Here is a 21,401-nt window from a genome sequence, read left to right on the forward strand (position 1 = left end):
AAGCTGCCTTCCAGTCCATGGAGCAGTTGCTGGTGCGCAGTGGGAGCATGTTGCCAAGGTTTTGGTCTGCTTGTCTCACTCTTGACGCATTAAACCGCACCAGTATCAATTTTTATCCATAATATTGTGGCCTCCAGAACCACTGGGAAACAAGCAAAAAGGTTGCCCATTGCAACAAAGATGAAAAAGAAGTATGTCAACAGACACTGGTATCTGCTTTGGGTGGTAACTATGTGTGCTTGTCTTACTGGTGTCCTTTCTCTCTCTGCTGCACCTGCATTTAAAAGAAGAAATTCTTTTTTCCCCCCATCAGGGAATCCAGGACCAGCCAAGGCGGAGAACGCTTTGTCCCAAAACCACTTGCAACTGCATAACAAGCCTGAAAAAGTTTCTCATCCAGGCCAGGTTGTGGTAGGTTCTTTTACATCCGCTGGTATTTTTGCTTTGTTCATAGTTCCCACCACGGGTCTGTCTGTGCAGGGGGCTGCTCTGGTGCTTGGCTGGCTGAGGAGCCGGAGCCTGCCGGAGGGGCTGGCTGGAGCTCGCTGCCCTGTTAGTGTCGTCCCATCAGCTTTTGGTCCACGTCTGACTTGTGTCCAGCTCAGCTCGTCAGCGGGGAGTTCAATTTTCCTGAACCTGATGATAAATCTTTAGAAAGGATTAAACTAATATTTCAGGAGGTCCAGTTGTTGTGCAGCCCTAAAGTCAAAATTATGCCAGTGACTTGTGCAAGTATCCAGTGTGGAAGTGCCCGGCGGTGTGCTGCCAGGCTGTGACACTCAAGGCTGCGCTGCCTCTCCATTCGCTGACGTGCCCCCGCTGGAAGGGGTGCTGGCTACTGCTTTCCCTCATTTACTGAGGCATTCCTTTTCTCTGGGGGGGGTTGGGGGTGGGATGCCTAGCAGACAACTGGAGCTCACAGTGCCTTTTGCAGGAGCTCTTGTGTGGCACACTTGGCATTTTAAAAGTTTGTGGGATGCTTGGCATTTTAAAGCCTGGGTGGCTCCAGGGGATGGCTGCAGCTCACCAGAGTCCCCAGCCCCTCCTGGCTTGTCAGGGACCGGAGCTTTGGAGAAGACTCTGTGTTTAGGGCATTGCCGCTGGTGTGAGTTGCTGTGGGGCTGGGGTGTCTCGCTGCCCTGGGGGGGTGAGCCATGGCTGTGCTGGTGTTGCTTTCCCAGCCCAAAGGTGCTTTGCACCCCTTGGCCCAGGCACAGCCCGTGCTCAGACATGGCCCCACAAGCCTCCAGGTAGCCCAGGGCTAGAACGAGACTCAGGCTGGTGCAGTCCTCTAGTCCTGGTGCAGAGCACTCCTTTCCTCGTGCGAAACGAGGAAGGACTTCTCTGCTCTTGCAAAGCGTGAAGGTTGAATCATGAAGACCGAGTCACAAAGACATCAACTTCCTAATAAAGCATTTTTGGTGTGGAAGTTGCAATAACTATATGTGCTGGGTCAGTAAAATACTGCATGTGCTCTTTAGCGATGGGCTCTGCCATGAGAGAAAAAAAATCAACTGAGTTTTCTTTACTCAGAGTCCAGGCTCCTTTGCCAAGGTGAAGGATGGTGCCAACTCATTCTTAAAAGCAGCAGACTATTCCTCCTCAAGTGATGAAGTTGGCAGTAGTGATGAAGAGGACACGAACCACACAAGGTTTGCTTGATTTTTATTTCTCTTCCATTATTACTATTATTTTCTTCCTTTTTATTACACACTTTTAAATACCTGGAAAAGGTTGGCATGCATAAATACTGCTTTCCCTCAGAAGTTACTATCAGTCATTTATGTCAGTTGTAATTAAGCAGTTTAATCACACTGTAATGAACTCCCAGGGGTGAGTGTTTGCTCCATCAGATGTATGCAGTGTAATAAGCTTTGATGACTTGCTGCTCTGGGACAATGAAGAAATGTCTTCTTTTAACTGAATATCAGTAAGTAGTGCTTTTATAGAGATAACTTCACATTGATTTACGTGTAAATGGAATATTTGAAGGAATAAAGGAGAGGGAAAGAAAACTGCACGCATTCATGCTAAATACAGGTTACAGTTAAAAAAGCAAGGTAAACATGACCCTTGTATTCAGAGAGTCTCTTCGCTGTGGGAGAAATAATTACCACTGGAAAGCTGATTCCATCACCACGGCTATTTATAAAGAGGGAATAGCATAAGCAGGGTATGTTTTTGTAAAATTTGCAGTATTTTTAGCATTTTTATTTTGCACAATTTCTGTGGTTGCCAGATGATGCTGTGGCTCGTACCAAGCTGATCTCACCTGAACTGTTTCCCTTTAGCTTTCCAGTTCCTCTTGTTGATTTTGTGACTGACATCTTGTGGTGTTTTACATGTCATACAAAATGTGTATGGTGCTGAGAAATAACAGAGCGCAAATAGCTTGCTAGTCCAAGTGAGAGAGAGTCAGGGGGTCAGTTGGCCAGCCCTGCTGTGTGGAACAGCAAACAGAATTATTTTTTAGCATCGATGAATGAAACTTCTAATTTTCTTGCAAAGAGACTTTGGTTTAATTCAAGTTCTAGGATTTACTTGGAAGTGCACCACGAGGCCACAGAGCTCTCTGGGATGGGGCTTTTGCTCTTCTGACATGATTGCACATGCAGTGTTGTCAGTCCTCGGGAAGAGATGCACAGATTTGTAGCACTGTTGGCACGCTGTTGTGTTGGCCTGGTACCAGTCCTTTCCCCTGTGCTGCTCTGAGGAAGGTAGAGTTTTTGTGCCTGCATATGCTCCTAATTTGCATTTCTGACGTCAGTTTTCAAAGCTGAAAAACCTTGTAGCCTATTCAGCGCACCTGAAAGAGCTGTCTTTTTACTGTAATGCCTTTATTTTCTTGCTGCTCCTCTTCCAAACCACCTTATTCTGGTCTGTAAAAAGTTTCGTTCACTCTAGGTCATAGAATTTATCCTAGACCTCAGAAAGACTCTACATAAAAATACGGATTTGCCCTGTAGCAATGACTTTGCTGTGTAAGTGTTAGGTCGCTGTGATCCTTGCATGCTGCAATGATTTGAAGGAGTGTTATCACTGCCTTTGAAAATCTGCATGTGTTATTTGCATCTCCTCTGTGTGTGAGATCCACCAGTCCTCTAGAGAAAGTGGAATGAGCGCGATGATCCCTGTCAGGTTTGCCTTCCCGTGCACACAGCCACCGCAAGAACTACTGCAGAATCAGAAGTATAGTGTCGTCTGTTAGCAAAGTCCCTTCACCTTGGCTGAACGTCATTTGTATTAAAAGAGAGATACTTTGGGAAAGACATCCTGATTATTACCAAGTAAATAGCAAAAAAGATAGTGATCAAAGTGAAAGGAGCAGCCAGCACTGAAACTTTGCATATTTAGGATAAAGTGAAGGTTTTTCTTTCTCTTGCTGTCTAAAACATGTGAGTGTAGGATCTGACGTCCCTTGCAGTCTGTAGGGCTGTTTCTCTGTGGGCTTTGGCTGAAACACCTTGGTCCAAGTTTTAGATGGCTATTGAAAACAGTCTGTGTTTTCTTGTTCTTACCTGGGCTGTGGAATGGCTTTTGATGTCCACGCTCCAGCTTTTATGGAGGTGCCCAGTAGGACTGGGTTTGGAACATGCATATGTGCAAGATAAAAAACTTCATATTCTCTTGGATGAATCCTGTTAACCACCCTGAGCAGGCTTATTTCTGAGGAAGCCACGACTAAGGGCAGCTGTCTTTCACCAGTAAAACAACTTCTGGTCTTGTTTTTCTTTATAGTGAGATGAGCCAGAATTCTTCCTCACACACACACCAGATTTTTATTTTAAGGAATCCAGCATCTTACCTGCTTGCGTAGCATATCTGTTCCATTGATGCTCATTTCTCCTGCTCTGCTGAGAGTGCTTCCTCCTGCAGTGCCTGCAGCAGTCACAGTCCCCCTAAAACACTGAGTTTCGTGGGACTCATTCTGTAGAGTTCAGTTGCCTCTCTCTGCCTTTATATATACTGTTCCCTACCAAAATTTGGACAAGGTGGGTGCAGGTGTGTGCTTTGCTAGGAAATAGTTTCTCCCTCTACTAAGTGGGAGGTTGGCATCATTTAAGATCAGCTGCTGCTTGCTTTCCGGATAAGAACAGGTCCTTGCACTCACCATTGATCCTACTCCATATCTTGCCATTCCTTCTAAGTTTAGGATGCAAATATTTATATGATGACCCGAAACAAAACAAAACAAAACAAAAAACAAACAAACCAAAAAAACCACCACCACAACAACAAAAAAAAAGCCACAAAAACTTCTACTCCTTCACTGCGATCTTCAGTTGGTAGCTTTTTCACCAGACCTTCTTTGTTACCACATTGGGCATTTGAAAAAACAGACCCTTACAATCTACCAGTTCTCATGTGGCTCTGGTAGGGCTCTTCACACCAGCATCCTGAATCCAGTCAGTTTTATTTATACTGGAAAGGCAGACATGTAATAGGCTTAAATGGATTGCAGTAATAAATGTATGTAAATAAATAAGTGGAATAGATAATGTGGGTGGAAATGCACAGAAATGGGGCCAGAGCCTCCCTGACAGAAGTCTGAGGCAGCTCCACTTGGGTGAAGAAGTTTAAAATGCAGATACCACGGGTTGCGTGGGAGGCAATAGTATGCTAGGGAATATCACAGCAGGTGCTTGCCTTGTTCTTGCTCTTTGTTCAGGTGTCTGCTTTTGGTCACTGTGGAAGGCAGGATACTGGGCTAGGTGGGCTTTTGGCCCCAGCCAGTCCAGCGCGTTCTTCTGTCTCTGTGTGCACTGGGCAACATTCTCTTTCTTTCTTTGTACGTAAGGTGAGGATGTCTGTGTTTCAGGGACTGATTCACAGTATGAAATCCCAGTGTAGCCTGTCTTTAGGCACTGGCAAAGATACTGTGACACAGTGGAGCCCCGGCTCTCCCCCTGGCAAGTGCAGGTGATGTTCTTTCTCTGGAAAGCAGGGTAGCTCATCATTGCACTGTGCCGGGTAGTGTACAAGGTTGAGACAGGAGCAGTTTTGGAGCAGGCAGTTCTCAAATGACAGCTTGAGGGACCAGCTTCCACTTGCCTGAGCTATGCGTTGTTGGAAAAAGGATGAGTGAAATGCAGGGAGATGAAGGGATGCTCTGCGTCAAGGTGGGGATGCTCTGCATCGAGGTGGGGAGAGCTCCCTGCTGTGTGCGAGTGGTCGTCAGGCTCGAGTCCATTCAGGCACATCCACAGACTAATCAGCTTGCTTTTGTGCAAGAACCTGTAAGAGTAACTAGTGAATGTTAATTATGCTTTGAACATGTGTATGTGTGTGGAGGGGTCTTTTTGGGTTTTGGGGCTCTTTTTTTTTTTTTTTTTTTTCTCCCTCCCTCCCCTCTGAACTAGTTCTGTTCATTAATTGGAGTTTGTTACCAGGCAACTGCTAAGCAGCAGAGTGGCAGATTTCTCAAGGACGAGAGTACCAGATGGAATTGAACTGAAACCCCAAAGCACTGTCACAGAACAGAAGGTAATTTGGCCATTTGTAAGGGGGTGGGTACAGTTGGGGGGGGGAGCCAGATCGTTAACATGCATGATAAACGCTGTATTCGTTTCTTCTCGGCAGCACTTTCTCTCTGAAGTCCTGCTCTGTCATTGCAAATTATAGCTCTAAGCCTTGAAAAAATGTGTACCTTCAGGGTTTGTGCTTCCTATAAAAATAGTTACATTTAGGTATGGAATTGTGCTTCTTTATTTGTCCTTGTTATTGACCTGGTAGTAGTTTCTGATGCCAACGTATTTCTTGAAGGCGTTGGGCAGGTCGCAAAAAGCAACACTGTTGATTATTGTTGGTGTGCATTGTGGCTGTTTTTAAAAATCTTGACATTTTTTTATTCCAATTTAAAGAAACCTACCTCTTACTACTTAAATTATTACCAGAAGAGGGGAAAACCACCTTACCTTTCCCTACTGGCTTAGCAAAAATACACGTCTTCTCGCATGTCATGTTGTGGTTCCTTCCCGGCTGTAGTTTCTAGTAGAGACTTTGTCATGTGGATTTTCCCCTGTGATAAACATCAGTGCAGAAAAGATGAAGACAGAAAAAGCAGAACAATGTTCTTTGTGGTCAAAAACAAAAAAAAAAAAATCACAGTAATAAGACTGGCACTCAGCGTCAGAACACTTCTCACGTATTACTGAGTGTACTTCTGTTTCACAGATCAGGATAATAAATTGCTGTGAAACTGGTGTTTTCCCCAGAGCTGCTTGTATGAGCTGTGGCAGGGCTAGGAAGAAAAAGGAGTTTTCATTACCTCTAGTGTGATTTCTAAGCTTCAAACCAGAGTGGCATCCTTCTTGACTGAGAATGGGAAGTCCCACTTCGCCTTTGTCACACCATCTCCGAGGAGGAAAGACCCTGCTTCAGAGAAGGAATTACAAACGGGGCATAAATCAGTATTTCTTTTGTGGTAAAGCAGCCCAGTGCTTTGCCTCTCCCCTGATATCCAGGCTTTGGAAATAGGCTGCTTGAGGGAAAGGAGATGGATGAGGTCTTTGAGGCCCAGACTGAGGATGAGGCAGGATGGAGAAGAGTGGAGGTCACATTTTCTGATGGGTTTGGGGAGGACGATGCAGGAGTGAGAATGGACAGATCACTGCCGCCTCTCCTAACAAACCTTCCCTGATGCCTCCAGTCTTCTCCCTCCTCCTGACGCAGACTCCTGTCCCTTCTGCCCACCTCTGCTTCACCAACCACAGCCGTCATGAGTCTCCATGACTTGTTCCAACATCCCTTTCCCTGGCCCATCAGCACGAACTGGTTTGAGGTAGTTTGAATGGCCCAAATGATTTGAATGGGCGTTCGGTTGAGTTCAGCTAGATCTGACTCAAAACTGGACAAAAAAGCCCCATGCTGGCTTGATTCCCTAATCTTATACTGGCACATGTGTTTTGGGTTGGGTTGGGGGTTTATATATAAATCAAAATGTATAATACTTAGACCATCCATTTGACTTCTAGTTAATGACTTGTCTTTTAAAAGGCAAATATATTTTATTTAGAATTATCTACCTTTTTTATTTTTCTTTTCATATTTTGGCCAGCATTGAAAAAAGCTGATCTGATTTCAGTTGGTTGTTTATCAAAGTCTGTATGATGCACAGGCTTACCTTGAATTCAACCAGCCAGGAGCTGCTCATGTTTGGTGGTGCTTTTTGCTTCGGTGTAAATCAGGAGGAATTTTCTGGTGTAGCGGTTGGCTCCCATCATATTCTGCATTCTGGTGCCGATGGCTTTCAGGTACCCTGACCGATCATGGCCAGGGGTGGATCCCCCTGCACTGCCCGTCCCATCTGGGACACCGCTTGCTTTACACGTCCCATCTTTCTTCTACTTAAAGCTTCTAACCGTGTATTCCCAGAAAGTGACCTCTGACTGTATTTTCTGCTGTCAGGGAGAGAGCATGTGTCATGCCTCAGACCTTACGTGGTTTACAAGTATTTCCTTGAAGCTGGTCACCAGCCATCATTGCACTGGAAATGCTGATACTGGATCCTACTGAATGTCATCATTCTAGACTAAGCTTTCCTAATTCACTGAATGGACAGTAGCGATGAAATGAATGCTAAGGGTGCAGAACTGAGAGGTACCTGCCTCTGAGTGTGGTGGGCAGAGGTCAGATCTGTAACGTTAGGACAAGCCATTTGATTCTGTCTCAAGTGTGTCTGAGGTTGAAGTTGCTTCTTTACCTGTGGTTGAGGAAATGTGGATGAGGAACGTTTGTGGAGCACTTCAGGAGTGGAAGCCAGTGTTGGTTTCTCAGGTGTTTGCCACACGCTTTTTTGTGTTTAATTATTTATTTTAATCTTTCCATAGGGTTTGTCTTTACATGATGCGTCACGCAGAGCACTCCGCCCCATATGCTCATTATCTCTTGTCCTAACTAACAGGAGTTGCATAGTGCATTGGACGTATGCTAAATTGGGAGTTTAACTCTATGTTCTCATGTGCAGGATCAGATTTTAGGGAAACAAATCTCTGGCACCCCAGAAGGCCTCTGGAGCGTGAACAACCAGAACTATCTCCTGCCAGATCTCCTCCAGCAAAGCCAAATTTCAGACTCGCCTGTGAACCCACCAAAAGTGCCACTGACTAGCCAGGAACCTCAAAACAAACCTCTGAATAAGGTAAGAGGTAAACTACAGGTTGAATGAGTTTGTACCATCATTTTCCGCAACCGTTAAGAGCTGAGGCTGAGAGCATTTTAACTTCATCTATCCTGCCTTTTTTTATTATGAGATTTTTCACCACATCCCTTCTTTTCCTGAAAAAAATTATCTAGGGGATGGGTAAGAAATCTTGCAATCCCTAACGAGATTTTCTTGTTCCACTTGTTTACCCCCATCTCCCTTGCTGCTCCCTGTTCTTTCCTTCAGTTTTTTCCTCCCCTTTTACCTGAGCTAGAAGGGCTTGTACCCTCAGCTCCTGTACCTGTCACATCAGCAACGCAGCGCTCTCGCCTGCCTCTGTGCGTTGTCCCTGGCTCTCCCCATCCCGGTGCCCGGCGGGGTGGGCAGGGGCTGGGGCAGCGTGACGCAGCAGCCCTGAAGGGACCCCAGCACTGCTGTAGGCACAGGCAGCTCTGGGGGAGAAGTGTGTCCCTGGAGGTGAGTGACAGCTCTGTCAGGGGGTCACATCCTGAACTGCCTTATCTGAGGCACCAGCATCCCCTTGCTGCAAGGGGGTTGGGGCAGACGGGGCAGCGGGGAGTCACGGGCGGGCTGGTCGGAGGAACCGGTGATCTCAGTGCAGTGCAGCCTGGCTGAGCATCCCAGCACAACTGCTCAGGCCACCTGTTACTGAGTTTGTACCGTGGGTCTGCTGCTTTAAGACTCTTTATCATGGCTGAGTGTGCTGCATCCCCATTCTTCTGAACCTCGGAGGCACCCCACTGCTGTGCGCTGCCCGCTCCCCTAGAATGGCCCTCCTGAAGCAGCTCTTGTTTTTCATTGCAGACCCCGTGCACTGAAAGCACGCCGTCAAAGAGCAGCACCTCGTCTACAACATCGTTTACTTCATTCATAGATCCTAGACTTCTGCCCATCACCCCTCCCACCAGTCCAGTAGGACCTTCCTGTAGCTCTCGTGAGTATGCTTCACCCTTCTCATAAAATGTCACTCCTGGTTTCTTTTTCTGGGGGGAGTGGGGAGGGCCTATTGCTTGGAAATGGAGACTGACAGTAACATCTCCAGAAACCGAACCTGCACATAGCTGTGAATGTTCAATGCACTGCTTCTGCCCTTCTTCCAGATGTGCTCTGCTCTGCTGCTGTGCTACCACAGTGCTTACTCAGGAATGCCTGAGGAATTTTCCAGATGTGTATTTGGTTTTTGGTTTTTTTTTCCCTCTGGCTACATAATGCTCCCAAGGTGTTTTCTCATGCCTCTGGGGTTTCTTTCATTCAGCCATAAACAGGTCAAATGTGAGCTGTAGCCAAATGCTTACGTTTTTCATGATCGCCTGTGTCTTTCATTCTAGCATCCAGTGCAAAGCCTGAGCCTGGCAGGAGAGAAAATGCCAGGAAGGGCTCCGTTGTCAATGTCAACCCGACGAATATCCGCCCACAGAGCGACAGTCCAGAAATTCGTAAATATAAGAAGAAATTCAACTCGGAGGTCCTTTGTGCTGCGTTGTGGGGTAAGCTCAGAAGTACTTGGGCATGTGTGTGGAGGGAAGGCAGCAGCTGGAGAGGCTGGCAGTATGTGCCAGGCGGATTTCACAGTTGTATTGAGCTTCTCCCATCAGAAAACCCTGGAGCGGATCGCCAAGCAGATACCCGAGTCACTCACGTGGCGCTGCCTTCCTGGTAGAAGGTGGCAAACAGATGACTCACAGTCGCAAAGGATTTTGTGCATCAGAATGAGAAAATGTTTTGGTTGGGCACCAAACTGAAACTCCGTTCGTTGAAAGAACCAGAAGTTGCAAATGTTTTAGTAGCTTATGCAGCTCATGATGCTTACTCCTGGCTGAGCTGCAGAGCAGTACAGCTGGTCACACTAAGCCCTGACCCAGTGGAAATAATCCAAACCTGAAGCTGTTTGCTCTCGTGTGTGTGTGAGGTATTCCAAGACTCTGAAGCAGGGCAGGCACCAGTGTTCCCCGAAGCTTGGCTTCCTTAGGTCCTGCTGTCAGTGCTTACTCAGAACCTCGCTGGATCACCCCTTTTACAGGGTTGGCTTCATATAGCGTAAAACCAAGATGAATGTAGTCCTTGTCCCAGTCTCTGGCTAAGCTCTTGACTTATTTTAACCATCTTCCTACTTTGGAAGAACAGATGTATTCTATGGGGCTCACCCAGCCTTTTACTACTACTCAGTTTTTGAGTCTGGAATGGCAAATAAGTCAAGCAGACGCAACATTATCTGAAGGAAATATAGATTTCCAGTTTACAGCTTCACAGATTTTGTGTAATGTATGTTTGTAGGAGTCCAGGATTTCAAATTAAGAATGGAGCTGTGTGGCAAGGACTGTAGATGTGCCTTGAGGTTGAAGAGCACCAGCTACTTGTCAGAGCATCGCCAGTAGAGGAGGTTGCTTGTTATAGCGGGGTACCTCATGTGGTTTCTTTAGAACCTGCTGATTAGGAAACATAGCTGTCATGCCAGCCGAACATGTTTTTGACATCCTCTGATGTTAGCAATCCACTAAAGCTTTCACTTCCTTGGGAGCAGGTGGATTTCAGAGGGATTTGCTCCTTGAATTTGGCATTTGAAAACATTCTTGCAAAACAGACTTTTCGTAAACACGCACTGTGCTTCCTCATAACAGCAGCCCTTTTTCCCACAAGTTTGGTCCTCCAGTGTTTTGAGTGTTGTATTTGGAGAAAGAGGGAAATTTTATTGTTATTTTTGTCTCTTAATTGGTAGACACTTTTAGATCATTTAGTTGGATCTCCTGTGTTGCCAGTGGAGTGGATCTGGACTGGGACTTTTGCAGTGCTCACAGGCACTTCCCAAGGTCACCTGAGGAGCTGGAGTTCACAAAGCATTTTCCTTTTTGTTTACATCAACATTGACCTCAGCGGAACTATCCTTGAATATCCTTCAAGTTACACGGGCATATAAATGTTCTGCTAGGTAAAAACTGTAATGGTGAAATCCTTTTTTCTTCTATTCATTTTTCTGGGAGGTCATCCACAGAGCAACAAAGAAATTATCGGGTACCATTAAGTGAGACTAAATAAGAATCAGCTCTCAAAACAGTGAACACTTGGTGGCCTCTGAATCGTTAGGTGATTTATGCAGGATTTTTTTTCCATGTATCAACAGGAGTAAATTTACTGGTGGGAACAGAGACTGGATTGTGGCTGCTGGACAGAAGTGGGCAAGGCAGAGTTTATTCGCTGATTACAAGGAGGCGATTCCAGCAAATGGATGTTCTGGAAGGACTCAATGTGCTAATTACTATATCAGGTTAGTTCAGTGTCTAAAAGTATCTGACCTGCACTGGGGTTGGAAGCAATTAAAAAGAAGAATTGGGTTATAAACTAGGTTGAGGAATTTCCTCTTACAGAAAAACACAGGACAGTTATTCTTGTTAATAGGAAAACTCTCTTGAATTTTTAAACATTTACATTCTCATTTCAGAGAGGCTTTGGGATGTTTCATTACCTGGGTAATGTTTAAAATGGTTTGGGGGAAGTACGAAGTGTTTCATATCCTTAAAATGAACTGGCTCTCAGCAAGTTACAGTTTGTCACTCTTTTTGCTTGTTTCTGTGATGGGTGAGCATTTATCAAAGTGCAATTCTATTAAAATATCATTAAGTAGCCTCAATCTGTGTTCAACAAGATGTACGAGTGGTAACATGAGAGTGATCTGTACTGTGAAAGCATCAGTAACATTAAATGGAGTAGCACCTCCAACGACTGCTGACAAACAGCTTGGACTCTGCCCTGCAGGGTACTGGGGCCTGTATTCCCCGTGGATGAGAGCGGCCTCAAAGGATGCTTAGTACATAACAAGGTCAGAGATGTAGGTCCAGCAAGGAATTGCAGCTCCTTGTCTTCCGTCCAGACTTCCCATGGTAGATGACGGCAAGAGCTGGACCATGTGGCCAGGTCCAGTTGGTTATGTGACACAGTCCTTCTCTTTAGACCAACCTGTGATCCCAGGCTGATGTTAATCATATGTACTTAAGCACTAAAGTGACAGAAAGACAGACTGAGATGAAAGATGACAAAGTCATTCTCACCTGGAAAGGCATCCAAAAGAAAATAGCTGCCTTTAATGAAGATAGTCAGTTAATTAGCACTGAATGAGTCATGCAAAATGGCCATTGTAGGCCATGGCTGTGTTCCTTCCTTCACATCAAAGAGTGAATGCCAGATAACGTGATTATTTCTGATAACACATGCCTCTGTAGAGACCTATTCTTTGGCCTGAGGGAAGAATTTTAGTCAGGTGTGAAAAGCTTGCATGCAGCTTGAGTCACGAAGTAATTGCGTGTGCCACAGGCCATAGGGCTGCTGGTGTTCCAGGTGCCTCCTGCGCGTCGCCATCCGCGAGGCACAAACACCCGCTCTACCCAAAGTCACCAAACTGGCTTTTTGTGAGCGTGGGAGCGTTTGTGCTTCAGTGAGTTAAAGCGTTATGTCTGTCTTATCTTGCAAATCCTAGGGAAGAAGAATAAGTTGAGGGTATATTACTTGTCATGGCTGAGAAATAAAATTTTGCGCAATGATCCAGAGGTGGAGAAGCGGCAAGGCTGGGTGTCTGTGGGTGACCTGGAAGGCTGCGTACACTACAAAGTTGGTAAGGACTTTTTGGTTTTTTTCCTCAGAGAGTTGTTTAATCATCCTTCTGCATTTCGGGACACCAACCTTTTTCTTCAGCTCTGTTTCAGGATTGTATTGGGCTGAATATCTCCGGGTTCTTTCAAACCTCCTTGTTTGACGTGGCAGGTGCTTTGCTCCTGTCATTCCAGGTAGCATCTCTTTTTGCAGCAGTTAGCAGGTGATGTTACGGGTATTCCCTATGATGGCTGAAAGAAGGGAGTGCCAGCCCTGGTCTGTTGCTCAGTTAGTGGTTTAGAAAATCTGTAGTTATTTAAGGTTTTAATTAGGCTGATCTTTTCCACCTCCGTGCTATTCAGCTTCCCTCCTGGCCCGGAGTAACTGCTAAGAAACTGGACTAGTAAAGTACTAGTAAATCACATTTGTGCGATGTCCGTAGGTAGATCAGATTGGATGTGCTACAGATCATTCCTGTCTTGAGATCATAAAAGAACTAAATATACCTTTGTTTAAACTTACACACTGGGAATGGTACTGTAGCAGCTGAAAAGCCGTCTTGCTTTTATTTGGCTTTCAGGCAGTTCATTCTTGAAGGTCAACATCAGTGTTGTGGTAGTTCCTGTCATTTAACTGAGTGAGGGGTGTGATATATAGCACAAATTTTGCTTTGGTGAAAGATGGTATGTGAAAGTGGCACTTTTTTCAAAGTCAAATAGAGAAATGATATAGAGGAATGCAGGAGACGGAGAGGTGGCTGACTCATAAATATTTTGTTTGACTTTTTTTTTTCCTGCTTTTATATCTCATGGTTTTAAAAGTGGCAAGGGTTAAATCCAAGAAAGAATGTGAAACAGATGTGCATTGTTACTTTGTGGTTGATTATAGCTAGAGCACCCACATATTCCACTTCAGTTGCTCATCTTTGGGTTTGGTGTGGTTTTTTTAAAAAATAAAATAAATAGAAATAGTCATCCTAAAATTAGGCAAACATTTGACAGGAGCTTCCGTGTTTACATACGACAAGCCACTCTTACTTCCTTGACTAAACAGCTGCTGTTGTTTTTCTCTTGGTGAATCTTCTTGTATCTTGACCTTTGGTTTTACAGCCATTTTTCCAGGTAGAAGAGGAAAAGGTTGAACTCTTCCACATTTTAGTGGAGTTTGGTTTGTTGGGTGATTTTTGTGGGTTTGTGGGGTTTTTTTTCTCTGCCTATGTGAGATTTTCCTGACCAGTGTCTTATCCTTAGCCACTCTTCATGCCTCTGCTATACTGTTTGGCTGGTGTGAACTGCTCCTTTTGTAAGCCACAAGGGCTGATGAAGCCCTCCTCCCACAGAAAACAACCCTCACTTCAGTAGTGTAACACCTGCATCTTTTAAAAATCCCTGCCAAGCAGATGCTGAATATGAAATGAAGGGTAAATGCTTTTGGATGCAATACCCTGGTGTTCTGTTTCCAAAGCAAATGCTTGTCTCTGGCAGGGTGAAAACACAATGTACCAAGAAGCCTTAATTTTCAGTGCATGATTCTTCATTTATTCTCGATGGACCCAACATGACCTTAATCATCTTAGAAAAATTACTCATCTCTTAAATGCTTACTCATCTCGGAAACATGGAAGTCCTTTGCCCACACTAGCACATGGGGATTTAACCCTGTGCATGAACAGTGAAATGAAAATTAATCCTGCAGAGTGTAACAGAATTGTTCAGCTAACAGCACCATTCCTCCCACAGCAGCTTATTCACAACCAGCTATGCTGGGGTGTGTTCACACTTGAAAAATAAGGTAGGTGGGCTTAGCTGCAGGGTCAAGACCTTTTTTCCTGACCAGTAAGATATGTATTATTTGTTTTCATAGGTACATGAAAAGCAATATGTAAAAGTTCTTAACAGTCATCTGGCTTTATTGAGAATAAATGAACTATATGTTTTCAGTCAAGGTATTGTCACTTACACAAAGTGTTAAACATTGATATCCAGAATTCATTAGTCTCCTTTGTTGGGTAATGTCTACCTCTAAAAGCAGTCCGTTGAAATTATTTCATGTGATGAGATGGTCTTGCCAGTGTCTGTCTGGTGCCTAAGGAATTGTTCTTCTTGTATTACAGTAAAATATGAGAGAATCAAATTCCTTGTAATTGCTTTGAAAAACTCAGTGGAGGTTTATGCTTGGGCTCCAAAGCCTTATCACAAATTCATGGCTTTTAAGGTAAGTGAAACTTCACTCTGGTTCAGATGTATTGCTGTCCCTCATCTACTCTTTGCTTTTGTTTTTTGTTGCTTTGTATAACATTCTTTCAAATAAAATGTAGCACGTTTGACATACATTGGAGATGGCAGTCATAAAACCACCACAGTCAGGATTCTGTTAGCTGTGAATAACTTGTTTCAGGGCTGTGCCAAAAAGTACATTTGAGTTCACAAAGTTGATGCTGATTTCCCTCAAAAGAGGAGGAAATTGAACATGAATGGTTTGAACATGAATGGTACTTAGCCTAATTTTCGCCTAGTGCATTTCTATAATCTGGATTTTTTTCAAAATACAACTGAACTCTCCTTGCAACTTGGTGGATGGTGGATATTTAGCTCTATAAATGCAACATACTATTTAACAAAAGTAGCTGTCTAACTTTGGAGTTTTGAAAATTCTTAAGGTCGTATGTGTAGATCTGTAAACCAACAGCTTTATTGTGTTTTACAGTGTATTTTTCCTTTTCCAGTCCTTTACCGCACTTCATCACAAACCGCTGTCAGTTGACCTGACCGTTGAAAATGGACAAAGATTAAAAGTCATATATGGCTCCCTAGTAGGCTTTCATGCTATTGATGTGGACTCTGGATCTGTATATGACCTGTACCTTCCAACACACGTAAGATACTCCAAAAAGTTATGTAAATGCCTCTGTTCTTTGGCCTGTATATGTATGATGATCAGGTTAAGAGTTGTGCTATATTTCAGAAGACAGGGTTAGGAGATAAAATTACCGTATATCAGCTAATAGAAAACCACTTTTCATATACTTTTATAACACTGAAGCTCTGTTAAGAGGCTTTTATCACATTTAGAATAACAGTTTTAATGGCATGATGTCAGAAATCCTGTTGTATGGACAGTGCTATTTTTAATTGATTTATCCGGGAAATTCAGGACTCCTTAAGCAATCAAAGACACAACAATATCTGTGTGAGTTTAGGTGACTTTTACAATCTATCACCATGCTTTTCAATCTTACTAACAAGCTGATTAACCTATTGCTGAATTGGGCTGGAATTTGGCCTGGGTTACAAAAGCCGTTGCCACATATTTTAGTCTCGATCCACTGCAAGCATGTTACCTTTGCACCAGTGAGTGCCTGTAGCTAGAGGATCCAGGTGTACATGTGCACCCGTGAACAATCCCAGTCTCTTCACCGTGGAGCAAAGTTGCATTTCTTTCACGTGATTAAAGATCCAGGCTATGTGTGCAAAATGTGATTTGCCTTTCAGTCACAACTTTGCAGAAACCCAACTTCCAGACTAAATAAATTTGCTGATTGTCTTACCGTTCAGTTGCCCATGAAATCAGTCCTTAAATCCAAAAGAATTTTTACATTTTCCTCAGGATTTTCCCATTAGATTTGTCAAGAAATTGGCATGAAGGTGTTGATTTCTGGTTGATGCATGCATATTGCATTGTGCATCCATTCATTGAGGTGATGGTGATCGCTAAATTCCTGCTTAAACTCAGATCATGGAAAATTCCCATGCAGAAGTGAATGACTGTCATGGGGCTGCCCAATATGAAGTCTGTGCTATGGTTTAAATCTTTTTTGTTGGTTGGTTCGCTTATTTTTTAGCTGTTCTAGATAGTTGTTCTCAAAGCTGTGAGTACTAAAAGCTAGAGAAACCTGAGGGCTTCGGTTTTCAGCAGGTTCCCAGGGCTCCAGTTTGATGGGAGGCTCCTGGCAAGGAAACTTCTGTGCACACTTGAGAACCTCCCTGAAGTCAACAGCTCTCCCGAGGGGCAGGGGGTTAGCTCATCTGGGTGCCATGGCCTCCCTGCATCCCAAGGCAACATGTCGCGAAGTTACGCTCAGGAGATCTGAAGAAGTCTCATCCCAGATCTGCATGTTGCAGCGTGTGCCTTGAACCCTTTTATTTTTTAACTTCTTCTTCTCCACTCTCAGCCCCACGTTTTCAAACCCAGTGAAAACCCACACCTCCCGTGCAAGCCACTTGATCCCTTGCTGCCCTGGCAAGTACAGCCTTCAGATGCTGTCAGGCCTGAGCTCCTCATGGACACGGTGTTTGAGGATGGCTGTTAAGCTTTATAAACTTCTCTTCAATTAAAAACTATTAAAAATTTAAAAAAACAAAACAAAACCAAAATCTTTTCTAGCGGTTCAGAAGAAACCGTTGGATCACCTGATAAAAGCTTGCACTGTTTGTTTCTGTGCTGGGTTTGGTAAGAGACTTCGTATCTGTTTTGTTAGAGGGTTTATTTAATCTGACAATTAATGGCTTTGTTAACCATGCAACATGAAACAGTCACATCAGTTTATAACTCTGAGCGTGGTGCCCGCATGCCATCCCTGGAAGCTGGTTGCTAAGCAAGGTGAATAATGACTTATGAAAAAGATCATTAGCATAATTGCCCAAGATGAGAAAGGCAAAGACAAAAGTGAACCTTCTCAGAGGCTTTAGTTTTTCAACAGGCTGCAGATATAATTATGTACCTGATCAAAGAGATTTCCCAGGTGACTGTCCTGAATATGTGGGGCACCTTTAAGACTGACTCCGCTTGTGTGTGCTCTTCAACCAAAAGTTAGAACGTACTAAAAATATATTTTCCCTTTAGAGTCTTAGACCTGAAATAAATCTGCTGCTACAGTGGCTGTATCTTTTTCAGTATTTTATTATTTTAAAGAACATCTGTTAGAATTGGGTAATTCTCTCAAGGAGCTTTGTGGTGGCAACAGACCCGACGTTAACAGGCTGACTCTAGATACTCTTGCTTTCTGGTAGCCTCTTTTCCTGGTTCCCCATCTCTTTCTTCATCTCTTACCTGCTTCGATCGCTCATGCGAGTACCAAGGCAACGCATTAAAATTGCTCTGCGACTCTGGATCCCCGTTCTAGTGTTACGGATAGTTGTTGCGGAGGCACGGAGTCAAGTGGTTGGCCTGAGTGTGCTCAGTTTGGCAAGTACAGCTTCAGTGCTTCTTTTACTGTTCCTTGTGCCCTTACAGTGTGCATAAATGTATGTGCTTGAAGGAAAAAAAAAAATAATCTGTGTGTTGCTGGCTTGTGCGAATGATGTAAAACTCCAGTCATACGCTTCCTATTAAAATATTAATTCTAGCGCTTTACTATTTAACATCCTGTTTTGAGTAGTGCTTTAAACAGGGAAGTGTTTTGTTATTGTTTTTTAAAGCTGTCCTCTTTTCCTTTCAAGAATGATTTCATCAAACCCCATCTTCACTGTTGTGTACTTCAGACTTTTTTTTTTTCTCCACTTGGGACATGTTGGCTTCTGGGAGAGATTCTAGTGCATTGAACAGCTATTAAAATAATTTGTGTGAGTGACATGCAGCGTTCCTGTGGCATGCAGAAAATGTGTACAGAACAGCGTTTAAATGGGGAACTCTTTTTAGTGAAGGATGTGGGAAGGGTTAGGGTTAGGATGGCTTGTATTTGAAAGGTCCAGGTAGCTTTTCAACTGGCTGTAAATATTGTTATAGCTTGTGAGTGGGGATAGGGAAATAGCATGGAAAGTGAAAGCACTGATTTCCTGGAACGTGAAAGTGTTTGTCCTTCCTCCATCTTCTGAAATAATTGTGAATTCAAATTTGTTTCATCTTTCTTCTACTTAAAGAATGCAATTGTTTTGTGAGTAAGTAAATATTATTGTGTCTCAGCGGCTCCATGGCTTCTTGAAACCAATTAATACCGGTAAATGTATAGTGAAATATGGAACATTGATTTGTTTGCAAACCTACTGTGATATTCAAAGGGGGAGGAGGGGAGAAAGCCTGTTTCAGAGGCTAGCTAGCAAAATACGCAGCCTTCCTGAAAACAGGCGTTTCTTTCACTTTCCATGAGCCATGAGCTAGTTTTTTTTATCGCTCTGCCAAGCTAGTTGGATTGATGTAGTCACTAAAATTGCAGTCCATTTTCTGATATAAATCTTAGTAAAATATGATTCTAGATCCAGGGGACTATTCGCCCACATGCCATTATCATCCTCCCGAATACCAGCGGAATGGAGCTTTTACTCACCTATGAAGATGAAGGCATCTACATTGATATATATGGGCATTTCACAAAGGAGACGGTTTTACAGTGGGGAGAAATGCCAGCATCTGTAGGTAGGTATGAAAAATAGCACTTTATTAAATATAAGACTGCTGCGTGAAGCCTGACTTCTTTATGAGGTTTGTATCCGTATGAAAGGGGTATGGCACATAAAGGAGCTTCTGAGCAAACCAGATGTGTAAACAGATTTATGTATGTTTGTGTTAAGACAGCCAATGATTGCAATAGGGTCTTCACATTTGGATCGTAGCGTTTGTATTCTTGTCGCACTCTTTATGGCATCATACCTTGGCTATACAGCCAGGGTGTATATTCACTGAGGATACAGCTTACTACCAGCTTTCACAGAGAGAATTGTGTGACTTACAGGGGCGGGGGGGAAAGGTGCTCTTGTTTCCTACTCCGATTGTTCATAGCCCATAGCGTTTTATGTAAAAATTCACAGCTGTGGAGAGGTCAGTTTACTGAAGAGATCTGTAACTGCTGTCAAATGGCCCCTTAATTTTACCACTTTAGATTCATGGGGCTGCCAGCCCAGTGTGTTTCTAATAGATTCTCAGTCTCTCCATGCTTGCGGGTGGCTGTGCAGGAGATTCCGATGGTATTGTAGCCAGGCCAGCTTTTTGTTTCACCTTCCCCAGAGGACTTCAAGTTAACAGTGTGGGGAAAACCAAGAACAAGACAGGCAGATTTTTTTGGTTTTACTATTGGTTGCTTTTAATTTCTTTCCTGGTTCACTCCTGGTCTCCTGCATCTTAAAACAAACATACCAACAAACAAAGCCCAAGATGCTTAGGTTGTACAAAAGCATAGTATTTGCTTGGCAGAAACTGGATGCCACAGTGCAAAATCAAGGATGCTCACCTTTCTCCTTTCACTTCCATCTGGGTAGTTTTAGGAAAAGTTAAAATCAGGAGAATAACACCCTTGAGTAAATGCTGGGTTTAACATTTGTAGAGGGTTTCCACAGTATTGAGGGCAAGAAACCCACCTCTGGAACACAAATCGTGACATGACAACTTATCTTTTGCACTTTTTCAATAAAATTCAGCAGCAAAATGGGTTCAGTTTCAACAGGCAGGTAGAAAGTTATGAGCTAACTAGACAGTGTTTCCTTCCCTTCACTGAGCAGCCTTATCCCCAATTCTCAGCCCATATTCAGAGCTACTGAGCATAATTAAAATGTTTCAAGCCCATTCTCCATTTTTCATAGGAATATCTAATGGTCTTTGATATGTTGAAATTTTACATCCCCCTTAGAAACACTGTAAGAAATAGTCAATAATCAAAAAGCAATTAGTCAGCCAAGGTAAGAAGAGCTCTAATGAGAAATACTGAACACAACTGGGAGCTGCACTGACAGATGCTATCTGAAGGAGACTGAAGCTTGCAAGAAGCATGGCGTTATGGGACGCGCTTCCTTAGACATTACTAAAAGTAGCAAGCTTACTAATGTGAATGTTTTCTTTAAACTGTAATGTCTCATCCATCTGATGATGTGCATAGATGGTATATGATTTTCATAACTATTTAAACTCTCCTTTGTTTTCCCACATGTACTTCCATCAGTTAGAACTCGTTTTTCCCTCCCTTGGGAAGAATCAATTTTGAAATCCGTGGATTTATATAAGCATCCTGCAAGAGATTAACCCTAATCCCATGTTTACTACTTTTTAAACCATGGATGTTATTTTAAACTATTACAGGCTTTTCTAGTTGTATTATTACTATAAGCTATGTCCTAAAGAGTCACTGTTACTAGATAGTGTTTCAAAGATGGATGATATATAGGGGACGAGGGGCTTCCTTGCATCCTGCTTTAGAAAGGGGGGATATTGCAAGAAGGGTCACAGATCTATGACTCCTACTTGGAAATTTGCAGTTTGTGTCACTGGGCACTGATTCGTCTCAAAGCTTTTTCACTTACTCTAGACAGAGTTTGCAGGAGTGCCTCAGAAGCACAGCAGAGAGAGCTTGAGTCCTTCTCCCTAGGGCTGTTGAAAGTACTGAATCATCAAACCGACAGATACGAGGGAGAGGTTTGTAAAGCATTCTTGTAGCCTGGAAATCACACTGTCTTGACTTCAGTAAAAACTCCCTTGCGTGTATGCAGCTAGCATTTAAGTGAATAAAACTTCACCACTTTGGACCAGGTGAATATGTGATCTTCTGTGCTAGTTAATTAATTTAAAACAGCCTTCGGTATACTTCTGGCTAGTCATAATACTCTCAATTCCTCAAGGTTGATTACATCTTAATAGAAGGAATGCCATTTGGACGTTTGCCTTTCCATGTGCTCATACAGCTGTTTCTCCTGTTCTTCTGCACACCACGATGATAATCAATTGCATGGAAAGC

General features: G+C 43.5%; 1 protein-coding gene across 7 annotated transcripts in view; it reads left to right on the forward strand.

Moving 5' to 3' along the window:
- The window catches only part of NRK (Nik related kinase), a 105,617-nt gene that overhangs the window by 75,654 nt on the left and 8,562 nt on the right, over window positions 1-21,401 (forward strand). For all 7 annotated transcript variants that reach the window (XM_055727210.1, XM_055727207.1, XM_055727212.1 and 4 more), the window contains 11 exons: window positions 314-411; window positions 1,534-1,652; window positions 5,391-5,484; window positions 7,967-8,140; window positions 8,969-9,098; window positions 9,493-9,651; window positions 11,283-11,426; window positions 12,633-12,767; window positions 14,859-14,959; window positions 15,471-15,620; window positions 18,937-19,096. In XM_055727210.1, coding sequence (XP_055583185.1) covers window positions 314-411; window positions 1,534-1,652; window positions 5,391-5,484; window positions 7,967-8,140; window positions 8,969-9,098; window positions 9,493-9,651; window positions 11,283-11,426; window positions 12,633-12,767; window positions 14,859-14,959; window positions 15,471-15,620; window positions 18,937-19,096 — 1,464 coding nt within the window. The remainder of the gene's footprint in view (window positions 1-313; window positions 412-1,533; window positions 1,653-5,390; window positions 5,485-7,966; window positions 8,141-8,968; window positions 9,099-9,492; window positions 9,652-11,282; window positions 11,427-12,632; window positions 12,768-14,858; window positions 14,960-15,470; window positions 15,621-18,936; window positions 19,097-21,401) is intronic.

The sequence above is a fragment of the Falco cherrug genome, chromosome 15 (assembly GCF_023634085.1).
Source record: "Falco cherrug isolate bFalChe1 chromosome 15, bFalChe1.pri, whole genome shotgun sequence".
Lineage (NCBI taxonomy): Eukaryota > Metazoa > Chordata > Aves > Falconiformes > Falconidae > Falco > Falco cherrug.